General features: G+C 50.0%; 1 protein-coding gene across 1 annotated transcript in view; it reads left to right on the forward strand.

Moving 5' to 3' along the window:
- Positions 1-8,852: 8,852 nt before the first annotated feature.
- Positions 8,853-12,226, forward strand: part of SLC16A6 (solute carrier family 16, member 6) — a 13,789-nt gene continuing 10,415 nt past the window's right edge. Inside the window, exon 1 of the mRNA XM_006886400.1 lies at positions 8,853-9,084. Coding sequence (XP_006886462.1) covers positions 8,853-9,084 — 232 coding nt within the window. The remainder of the gene's footprint in view (positions 9,085-12,226) is intronic.

Genomic DNA, 12,226 nt, shown 5'->3' on the forward strand with positions numbered 1-12,226 from the left:
GGCCGGCGACCCTGCGCGCTGGGCTCCCCGGCCCCGGCCACTTGTCACAGCTCGGGCCGCCCGCGCAGGGGTTAAACTCATTCTCATTACCGAGCCGCTTATAAGGAGGGGGAGGCCGAGCCTCCGCCTTATTGGGAGCCTTTTGGGGTTTATTCTCTACCCTTCTAACTTGGTGAGTTGGTTTGCTTTTTACAAAATTTTACATGTTTAAAAGTTTGATTGTAGGATATAGATTGCTGGGGGGGTGTTTTTTAAAACATCTGTATTGGGGGGGTGCTTGTTTTTTCTTGGTGGAGGAAGCAGAGGAAATCACTTAACGTCTTAAGATTTTGGAGAGGTTATTCCGAAAAGCCAGTGTGACAGTTGGGAAATGCTCAAGGCCACCAAGATGACGCGCTCTCAGTGCGGGCAGCCGAGAGGTGGTGGCCGGCCAGGGGCCCGGGCACAGTTGGGGCCGGGAAATCCCTAAGTAGAGGACGGATCTTGGGGGGCCCCTGGCCCTGGGGCTCCGGGGCCCGGCCAGGTGCGGGCGGCGGGCTGCGCGGATTTCCCGCATGAAGTTGCCGGCGCGTCCCTGGAGCCAAATGTCAGAGGTGCTTCCCCTGGTTCGTGCGCACCGGCGGCGGCTGCCGAGGCGGAGCCGGGGAAAGTGGGGCTCCGTGTCTCCCCTTTCCCCGTGCGCCCCAGAGAGGTCAAGATGAGCCCTCCAGAAGCGCAGCTCCCCGCGCCGGCGGTCCGAGCTGTGAGCCGGCCCCGCGCAACTTGCGAGGTCCTGGGGCCGTAGGACAGCGGCGGTGCGGCCCGGCCCCGGAGCGCGGGAGGGAGGCAGGCTCTGCAGAGGAAATGGGTTATTTCCTTCTGGGATGTTGCCTCCTTTCCCGGCTCTCCTCCGCTTCCTTAACTCCTCGAGGCAGACAGGTGACAGAAAGTTTGTTGGATGCCTTGTAAAGCATCAGCCACCGCGGGGGGCGTCAGTCTTGGAGAAACCAGCCGGGGTCCGGCTGGGGAAGGGCCCAGAGAACTTGTGCACCGTCTCCCTAGGAGAGTTCCCACTCTGGGAACGAGGTTTCTCAAGGATCTCTTGGTTTTTGCAAATCATAATCAGGGTGTCTTGTTTGCAAAAAATAACCAGGGCTAGCGCTGAAATCTCAGGAAGTCATGCCTCGCCCCGTGTCCTAAGCACCCTTACGGGGCATTTTAGGGGAAGTACAAAGCCAATTCCCCACCCACCCACCCACCCTAGGTATAGAAATACCTCTTTGCGCGCTTGAGAGAAGGGTTCTACAATAGCCTTGAATGTAAATAAACGATGCCGTCCTAGGGGCCCTCCTCTCGGAATGAGCGTCTCCAGCCTGAGCTGTCCAGCTGTGGTTTCCAAAACTGGACTTTCCCTCCGGGGAGAACGTCTGAGGGGGAACCGGACAATCAGGGGTTCAGTTTCCTCTTGGCATGGTCTTGTAAAATGGGTGCATGGGTCATGTTTTGTGATTCAGAGCCGCTTGATGGTAATTCTGAGGGAGCTTGGGATTCTTTTTTTTTTTTTTTCTCAATTGACAATTCAAATGAACTTCACCTAAATACAGACTTGTTTTGACAGCCTGGGCGGGAAACAACTTGTCTAAAGCTGGCCGGTCCGGAAAAGCTGTGTCCCAGGACGTTTGGGAACGGGCTCCGCTTCCCTGGTAGAGATTTTACCCCACATGGGAAGATTGAGTTTGCAACTTTGTTGAGCTTGCTCTAGACTCTTAGAGTTGTATGGACAATGATAATCCAATATGCTGCATTATTTGTGCCTTTAATTTGAATCTTTTCTCCATAAATTTAATCATGTTGTAACTCTGAGACAGAGATTTCCATGTCTGGGCAAAATACCCACTTACCTAATGTGACAGATTAGATAACAGGAGTTCACACAGTGTTGCTGTTGTTATGTGCCTTTGAGGCAGAATGGACCATATATGACCCTTCAAGGGGTTTCCAGAGGCTGGAAGTCACACAGGAGGAGACCGCCCATTTTACTCCCACAGAGCAGTTGGGGATTTGAACCGGCTGACTTTGGGTTGGCAGCACAACTCTTCACCACTAGTAACTAAAAGTGAGGAGTCTCCTACAGAAGAGATGAGCCATCTCCTGTTAAGATTTACAACCTCCATGGAAGGTCAGTGTGAGTTAGAATCGACTCCACGGAGCAGCTTCTTTCCGAAGAACGTGGTACTGAAGAAGGTGGCTGCTAGGGCCTCCCATGGAGGACTGGGATTTCAGAGCTGGACGAGACTGGAGGCCACTTAGTAGAATTGTGGGGCTTAATGCTTTCATTCCGTTTTGTGGTAAACAAACTCAACAAACACCTTAAAGATCAAATCATGGGATTTGCCTTCAGAAGACTTGAGTGAGTTGAAAAGGATTACAGTGATTTACAGAGCAACTTTAAGTGTCCAAGAATTGCAGATTGTTAGGGTAGAGAGAGTCTGTTTCTTTCCTTTGCATATGAACACCACAGGGAGAAGAGAGTGGAGTTTGCCCACGGCACAGAATCATTCTTGGTTCCCACCAGCTAGCTTGCCACACAGTGAGCTCCTTCCCATCCGATAAACAAACCCCTGTGTCCATAAATGAGACAGAATGCAACAGAACAGATCCGTACTTTGGGGTCCAGAGAGCCCTCCAAGTTCACTAGCTCAGAAGCCAGGCCCCGGTCACTTGTCTGCAGAGGTAGATGGTTTAGGATGCTCTCCTGGTAGGTGAAGAGAAGAAAGGGCAGGTGCTCAAGAAAGGATTTCTTCAACAAGGAGAGACTTCCTCACTCTGACTTAATTACACAGGGTTGTGCATTCCTTTAGAAGCACCCCAAGATGCCTGCCTGCCCCATTCTTGTCAGGTGCCACTCATCGTGGACTACACCTCACAGCAACCATATGAACAACAGGTCAGAACCTTGCCTGATCTGCGCCGTAATCTCACCATGGCACAAGACAGGGCGCATCTTGTTTTGTGTGTTTACTGAACACATACTTTGTGCCAAGTGCTTTGCCAGGTCTCGAAAGAGCTGGTACCTACCCCGTTGGCTCACGGAGCTGAAAGTCTGAAGTCATCCTCCTACGTTTTAGGAACCTGGCTGTTCTATTGTTTATCTCTAGGCTATGAAACCTCTACAAGGTACTAAGTACAAAAGTAGAAGGTCGGAGAAAGAGAGGAAGACCCTACGTGAGATGATCAACACGGTGGCTGCAGCAGTGGCCATGAACTTGGCAGACCGTGAGGACGGCATAGGAGAGGGCAGGGCCTCAAGCTCGTGTTGATAGGGTCTCTATGAATTGTCAGTTTGACAGCACTTACCAACATAATGTCATATTTTTCCCCCTCCATTGTAATTTAAGTGAGAGTTTACCAAGGATACTGGGTTTTCATCAGTCATTCATACACATTTCGCTTTATAACACGAGCTGTAATACCCCCGTTGGAATAGCAATCCCCCCACTTTCCCCCTGTCATTTCCTCATTTCCATTAATCCTTCTGCCCTGCTCCTGCCTGCCGGTGTCTCCCTCCTAAGGGATATACTGCTCATTTGTTTTTCATGTTTTCTTTTTCTTTTTTATTAGTTTGCATCTTTTGATATTGTCTAAGGAGTTGATTCCTCCCAGATGTTATTGGTCACGTTACCAAAGCTCAATCTCAGCTGTTTTTGTTGTTTACCCCTGAGTCAGAACCGACCCATAGGGGACCCTCCGGTGGGTTTTGAGAGGCAGTAAATTGCATGGGAAGAGATTGCCCATCCATCTCCCGAGGAGCAGCTGGTGGATTTGAACTGTGTGCCTTTGGAACTGCAGCGCAGCTTCTTACCACTAGGCCACCAGCACTCTAAACTCAGAAAATACTTATTTTTCTTTTTTCTTTTTTTTTACTAGTTTATTTACAAAATTCTAATACAAATTCTTTCCATTTTCTTCACCCCCCCACCAATCAAATTGTACAACCCAATGATTAATCCCCTCTTCCCCCTGCACATCCACATCCCTCTGCTTCGAGCCTCTCCCACCCCTCTTGGATCCTTATACTCATTCTACAATAATAGTTTTATACAATATTTATCCTTGTGAGACTGAGTTAGTTCACTCAGTATAATGCTTTCCAATCCCTCCCAAGTTAGGTAATAATTTACAAAGTTATTGCTCCTGCATGCTGCATAGTATTCCATTGTGTGAATGTACCATAAAGAAAATACTTCTTTTTCAAAGCTAAACATGCTAGGACAGAATGCTGTGGGATGGTGAAGGTGTGACCATCAGGCAACATCTCTCCTTTCTGGTTGTCAGGGCAATAGTAAAAGAGAAAATAATAATAGTAAATAATAATAGTAATTATTATTAGTATTAGTATTATTATAAAAGAAGAAGAATAGTTAAAAAAAATAGCCCCTCAAAAAGCTGACAGTGTAGGTAAAAAGTCTGTTTGAATCTATCTTCAGTAATGGAGTGCAGATGTAAAGCAAAGTTTTAAAAAGTAGTAAAGGAATCAGAAAAAAAATTCAGAAGGCGCTCAGAAAATACAGTTCATAGAAGCAGGGGCATCTCAAGCGCGTCGGCTTTGCATGGGTTCACACAGTAGCCTCTGACCACGTCCGGCAACTCCACACCCACATTCTCAACAAGACGACCATCTGTGCATTCCTCATGGCTCAGATCACCTGGGACCTCAGGTGTGGCCTGGAGAATCTATTAACTGAACCAGAAACCAGTTGTCGTCAGTTCTCCTCCATGGTGGCCCATGAGGTGTGAACTGTAATCCCCAGGACAGCAGGTTTCCTAGAAGTGGGTCAACAGGCTTTTCTTCTTAGGCACCTCTGGAAGGACTTGAACCTCCAGCCTTTGGGTTAACAGGCTAGTATTTTAACCATTTGGACCACCCAAGGATTCTTGATAGGAGCCCTGGCGGCCTAGTGGTAAGAAGCTGCACTGCAATCCCAAAGGCACTCGGACATCCACTTCTCTGTGAGAGAAGGATGGGCAGTCCCCTCCTGTGTGACTCGCTGCTTCTCAAAACCCACAGGAGGGTCAGCTGCAAGCCGGTTCTGACTCCATGAAGTCAACAGCAACAACAATAAGGACTCTTGATTAAAGTAACTCAGCGCGAAACATCAGTATCCACAGGGTTGCAAGGAACCTTATAGATGATCCAGGCCAGCCTCGTCTTCTGACAGGTGAGAGGGGAACTGAGGCCCAGGGAGGTCATGTGGCTTGGCCAACGTCACATTATTAACTAGCAAAACACTCCAAAGGCCTCTTCATACCTAGAGGCCAAATACAGTTTGACCTTTTTTTCATTGTGTGCTCACTGTGTCCGGATTCTCAGCTCTTTGCAGTGCTGACCTGTGAGCTGATAGCATTGTGCCTGGGAGACGGGGGAGGAGCCGTAGTGGCTCCGTGGTTAAAGCACTCAGATACTGAAGTAAATGTTGGCCCTTTGCAACCGCCAGCCAGTGCTCTGGAGAAAGAGGCATCTTTGCAGCCTAGGAAACCGGAAGGGACTGTTCTATCCTGCCTTATAGAATCTAATTGCGTCAGAATAAACCCAAAGGCAGCAGGTCTGGGGGAGGCAAGAGATCCAACTCTGGGCTCTTCTAGACAAGTCACTTCACCTTTTAGAGCTTCGACTCCCAAACAGGAAATGCTCGGGTCAAAATTCCCTTCCACCTGTACCACTGTGTGGTTCTAACTCCATTCTGGGGCTGGAGGCTGATCCCAGCCCCAGCCACTGGGCAGATGCAAACCAGAGGTCGAAACAGAGGGGCAGACACGGGAGGCACTCGGTCCTGGAGACGGAACAGTATGGTTCATGCGATGCAACCCAATAAACACATCCTTGGTAGAAAGGGCTTCTGTTTCTCTCTATAGGATCCTTATCAAATGCATTCCAGTATATTTCCACTCAAGCAGCTCTGGGGGCACAGCCGGTAAATACTTGGCTGCTAACTGAAAGGTGAGGGGTTCAAACCCACCAGCTGCTCCTCTAGAGAACACAGTGGCATTCTGCTTCTGTGAAGTTCACAGCCTCGGAAGGCCCACGGGGCAGTTCTGCTCTGTCCTGCTGGGTCAGAAAGAGCCGGACCAGCCTTAGTAGCAGCGTGTGGGGTGTTTCCATTCAGCTGGATCCTAAACTCTCCACTAAGCCTGAGAGGCAGCCTTCTGGGATAGAACAGCCATGTCCGTCAGATCTTGGACTTAAGCCTTTACATCCTATTTGTTCTAACATGCTGAGCTCTGGAAGGAAGGTCCTGGATACCCTCCCATAAAGATATGCAACCTCAGAAACCCATGAGTCAAAATCGACTCACAGCACAGCGCTGAGTGCGTTTTTATGAGGGGCTCATTCTGGAGGTTCTCATCATGATCATAAACACCGGTGGTCCTCAGTGTACACCTGCCACAAGGGCCTGACCCCTAACACTGAGTTCTGTGGGGAGTCTGGAGAGGGGGACTCCAGACTTTGTCTTCCAGGAACATTTAGTGTAATGGAGGAAGTAAAGAGGTCGGCATAAAATAAACAGTACCCCGTGTTTAAATGATCCTGGTCGCCGAAGGAGAGAGCCCTTGGGTGGAGCTGGTTGGAAGAAGCATGATGGAAGAAGGAAGAGTGTATGGAGCAGGGTCTTAAAAGGTCATTCAGTGCCAGCCATGGAGCTCTGGTGAGTCAAGTACTCAGTGCTCACCCAAAGGTTGTCAGTTCATGGGGAGCTCTGGTGGCCTAGTGGCAAGGAGCTGCAACTACAATCCCAGGGGTGCACAGTTCGAATCTACCAGATGCTCTGCTGGGGAAGGAGGGACAATCTCCTCCTGTACCAGTCAGATGTGATTTGACGGTACACTCACACAAAAATAACAATAAAAAATTTAAAAAAAAAAAAAAAAGGTTGTCAGTTCAAACCTACCCAACGGCTCTAAGGGAGAAAGACCTGGCAGTGTGCACCCCTAAGGTGACTCCTGACCCCGTTGCTATGGAGTGGATGCTCACAGTGTTCCTACAGGACAAGGCGGAGCCCCACACAGTCCCCAGGTCCCCACGGCTGTGTGCTTTTCAGGAGCAGACAGCTCGCTGCCATATTTCTCTTCTACAGCTAGTGGGTTTGAACTGCTGACCTCTCAGCTGCTGGCGCATCCACTCCTTTCTCAGCAGCATGGCAGCCATGGAGAGATCATCTAGATTGGGACAGGGCAGGGCCAGTGGCACAGGAGTGAGGGCTGGGAAGGGGGTTAGAACCTGGAGGATGAGGAGGTCAGGGAGCAGGCAGGGCTTAAATTATGGAGGGCCCTGAAAGTCACGCTGATTGGTGGAGTTTCTCTTTTAGAAAGGGCGCTCCGGTGACTTGGTGGTAAGGAGTTGTGAACCCGAAGACCTTCAGTTTGAGTCCACCAATTGCTCTGCAGGAGAAAGATGGGCAGTCTCCTCCCATGGGATTTACTGCCTCAGAAAGCCCTCTGGAGGGTCAGCTCTGGGTCAGTTCACGGACAGTACACACCACCACGACAGTCAGGGAGCAGTAAAGGGGCTCCCAAGGAAGGCCTCACAATGGTGACCTGGTTTGTGGTTGGCTGGGTGCCATCAAGCTCATCAACTCACAGTCACCCCATGTGACAGCATAGCTGCCCCAAAGTCTTCAATCTCCTTCAAAGCTGCTGGGGAGCTCTGACCTGCTAATCTTTTGGTTATCGTCCAAATGCTTAATCTTTGCACCACCAGGACTCCCTAGTGGAACAAAAGGGTTGAAATCAGATGCAAGGGTTCCTGAAGGCAAAGAACCCAACAAATGTAGGCCCATCCCCTCCACTGCCCTGTCCACACCTACACCGGGTGTTAATGGGCATTCCTGGCTTGGTATTGTATTCCGTCTTCTCAGTCATACTCTGGGGTTATGTCCCCTCCTTATCCAGAGAGTGGCTTTGGAGAGGCTGATTGATGATGGTGGGAGGCTGTGGAAACCTCCCCTGGCTCCCCTTTGAAGTCTCTTGTTTCTACATTTGTTGTTGTGGGATGCCCGGGAGTTCACAACCACACACTGCAACCCAGTGAACAGCAGGCCTGAACCTTGTCCTCTGCTGGGCCACCCTCCTGATGCCAAATATGCTCGAGCCCATTGCCACAGTCACCGTGTCAGTCCAGCTTGCTGGGGGGGGGCTTCCTCTCTTCCTCCAAAGACTGGCCTCTCCTGACGGCACGTCCACCTACTGGACGTCGTCTCATCATCCTTGCCTCGAACGTTGCACCTCCTCCAGGATGGACTTGTTTGCTCTTTGGACACGCCGTGGGACGTTCGGTGCTCATCCAGCTGCAGTTCAAAGGCATCACTGCTTCTGCGGGGCCATTAATGAAGAAATGACAGAACCACCCTGTCACTGCTCAGTCTGCATCGTGAGCTCTGTTCACTGCCCTCCACGCCGCTCCGTGGACTCTCGAAATGCACAGGCCTTTGTGGCAGGGGACACGTGCTTCTTAAGGCATCTGAGGGCGTGTCCTCCATTCCAACTTAAAGTAAAACAAGACCCAGTGTCAGTTCCAACTCAGTGACAGAGGAGAATTCCCCTATTAGAAACTAGAACTCCCCATCCGGTTTCCAAGGCCACGCATCCTTACGGAGGCAGATGGCCTCGTCTCTCTCCGCCCTTTCAGTTAGTAGCCGAGGGCTTTACCCAGTGTGCCAAGACTCCTTTCAGTAGGGGGACATGACTTACACATTCAACAACCTAAAAAATTTGGTAAGTACTTCACAACTGTTATTTTGCTGAAGAGTCTTAGATGATCGCTGTTACTGGTCTGAATGGGGTCTTTCCCTCTTCCATCTTTTTATTCCAGGTTAAGAATGACCCAAAAGGATTCGAAGCTTTGCTCCAGAGCCAATGTTTATACTCAAGTGCCTGATGGAGGATGGGGCTGGGCTGTTGCTGTGTCTTTCTTCTTTGTTGAAGTCTTTACCTACGGAGTCATCAAATCGTTCGGTGTCTTCTTTAATGACTTAATGGACAGCTTTGATGAATCTAATAGCAGGATCTCATGGATTGTATCAATATGTGTGTTTGTCCTAACATTTACAGGTGAGTACACCTTTCCATTCACACGCCACGCCAAGTGGTGAATCTGCCCAGCTGTTGCTTTGTCTGTGATGGGTGCCCTGTATGTTCTGTGGCTTCCTTTTAAGGCAGCTGGTTTTTTGTGGGGCAGGAAAGAGACGCACTGAAGTTAAGGTTCTATATGCCAGCCTTAACTGCCTCCAGTTTACACACATGCATATAAGCACCTCCTGTATGCACGGTCTTTGGATACTATCAGTTACTGCAAGCACAGCCATCACCCCAGTTCTGTGGGGAAGCAAACACTTTCTAAAGAAGGAACATCGAAAGTACAGGGCATGCCGCTCCCTCACTCAGGGTCAGCACATCGAGGCCAGCTGGGAACTCACTCCCCTCCATCAGTCTTCCCAGGCTGTAACTCTTTTTTTTTTTTTAATTATAATACCAGAACATTTATTGCATAACTAAACAGTGGAATTCTTAAGATGAACTGGATGCTACAACAGCTGCCCGTTTGGGTTTCAGTGTGAAGGAATCCATGCCTGAATCTGCGGTAAACGACCTTTAGGTGCCTCATGCGACCAGTACCGGTGGTATTTCGCCTTTTAGCCTTGGCACTCCAGTTATACTTTCTCTTACGCTTGGCAGGGTAGCCACACTTGCCACAGGTGGACTTCTGAAGGTGGTAGGTCTTGGAGCCACAGCGGCGGCACAGCGTGTGCATCTTACTGCGATGCTTTCCAAACGATGACGTTCCCTTCGTCATCTCGCTTTTGCTGCCGCGACCAAAGAGAGGCTGTAACTCTTCATGGAAGGAGACTGCCTATCTTTCTCCCTTGCTGGATTCCAACTGCTGAAGACACACGGCCTTTTGGTTAGCCATGCAGCGCGCCGTGGACTACACCACCAGAACATTCCAGCCCCTGTTGGTTTTACTGTGGTGTGCCATCGAGTTGGAACCAGCTCATAGCTGACCCCCTCACCCCGTCCCCAGCAAGTTTTCCCAGGTTATGAATTGCACAGGCGGAGACTGACCATCTTTCTTCTGTGGATCAGGTGCTGGATTGGCAGTACATCTCTCTACAACCACCGGAGTAGAGCTTCCTTTACTGGACCTTTGTTGTTCCGTGCCGAGTCAGAATTGGTTCCTAGCTGGTCTCCCCAGTGGCTTCCCAGAGGCTGCAGAGCGCACAGGAGACTGCCTGGCTTGCTCCCAAGGAGCAGCTGGTGGATTCAAACCAAGTGCCTTTGGGTGAGCAGTGTAGCTCCTTACCACTCAGCCACCAGAACCCCTGGGGTCATAAAAACACAGAAAGCACAGGCAACACAGGAAAGCAGGCGTGGAAAACTAACTGTGGAGACTTGAAGGAGAAAGACGGATGTGTCAAAGGACACAAACTACAACTGCAAATGCGTCACAAGGAGGGTGCTGGACACGGCATGGCCCCGTCTGATGTCCACAGGGTAACTATGGGTTGTAGTCAACTCGATGACACCTGACCGTATCCAGAGGTGCCTCCTGGAGTCCCTGAGGGATTTTACTGATTAATCATTCCCTCCGCCCAACGGGATAAAGTAAAATGGGGTTTTCACATCATCTCATACAGGCCTGACAGGAGCGTGTGTTCTGGGTCACGTGCCGGCACCTGTCAGCCACAGCCGCCGGGCTTTCTGAGCACACAGGGCTGCTGAACTTACTCCGCAGAGTCAGCTGGCTGACCTCAGATGCCTCCAACTTCAACATCTTAACTGTTGGCTCTGAAGCTCCCCAAGCTTCTGTAAATGGAGTCTGCTTTCAGCCATGTAGGATCTTTAAAGAGGCATCTGTATTCCTTTTGGGGGAAGCAGGAATCTTTCCTATTTGTCCGCAGACTGTCTCCTATCTCCGAGTTTCCTGGGAGAGCCTCTACTTCCAGTTTAATTGAATGAATGATCAGTGGTGGCATCAGCTGCTGGCCAGTCAGCCCAAACTCATGGACAGACCCACCCCCATCCTTGTGCACAATGAGTTGAAACACTGCTTGGTCTGGTGCCGGCCACATGACTGACTGCAGATCAGATCATTAAGATCCAAAAAAAGTTTTAATTGGCTGGTCTTTGGAAGGAGATCGCCAGGCCTTTCTTCCTACTCTGTGTTTGTCTGGAGGCCCCGTTGAAACCTGCTCAGTATCACAGCCTCCACTGACAAGGCAGGTGGATCTGCGTAGGAGGTGCACTAGCAGAGAATCGAACCTGGGTCTCCCGAGCAGAAGGCAAGAATTTTACCACCAAGCCACCAGTGCCCTCCCTTTGGAATATTATTTCAAGTTATGAAATGTTCACTTTCTCAGAAAGATCATTTCAGTAAACTAGAACTAACCTCTCACATTTGGCCAACTCAAAAAAAGAAAAAGAAAATCCCAGAGCTCAAGTTTTAGCTCTTTTATAACCAGAGAACAATGCTGTCATTAGGGAGTTTCTGTTTAATGCGATTGAATTCTTTTAGCAGCCATGTATTCTAGCAGCTAATGCTTTGACCCACTGCACCGCCTAATAATCATGACGGTAATTTCATTATGAGCTATACGCAGTAACAGCTTGCCTTCTACCAACAAACTTGACTACTTGAATGGACTAACCCCAACAGCATGTAACCCCGGCTGGTGTGGTTTGGGGTGATGGGTTTTTCACACATGGGTGTCCAGACTCAGTTGGAAGGATATCACTGCTCTGAACACCAGTATGTTCTGTGTTTGCCCCACCCCTCAAAGGCCACATGGCTGAGAATACACAAGCCAGTGAAGGTTAGTGCAGGTCCCACAGAACTAGAGAGCTGACCTCCCTCTCTCAGTTGACTTGGCATAAGCGCCAACAGAGGACAGAGTTACATCAACTTCTTAACATAACCAAGCATCCCGAGGCAGTGGGGCCGTGACCATGGGGCCTCAGGACTCAGCAAATAGAGTGCACTAGACACAAGGCACTTGGGTGGCCTGGAATGCAGGGGGTTGAGCTACTCATCCGAAGGTTCAATCCACCAGCGGCTCTTACAGGAGGAAGACGGGGGCCTCCTCCCACAAGATTTACAGCCTCCTCCCACGTGGTGTACAGCCTCCTCCCACGTGGTGTACAGCCCCCTCCCACGTGATTTACAGCCCCCTCCCACGTGGTGTACAGCCTCCTCCCA

This window comes from Elephantulus edwardii, unplaced genomic scaffold (assembly GCF_000299155.1).
Source record: "Elephantulus edwardii isolate Elephantulus edwardi_28Jun2011 unplaced genomic scaffold, EleEdw1.0 scaffold00048, whole genome shotgun sequence".
NCBI lineage: Eukaryota > Metazoa > Chordata > Mammalia > Macroscelidea > Macroscelididae > Elephantulus > Elephantulus edwardii.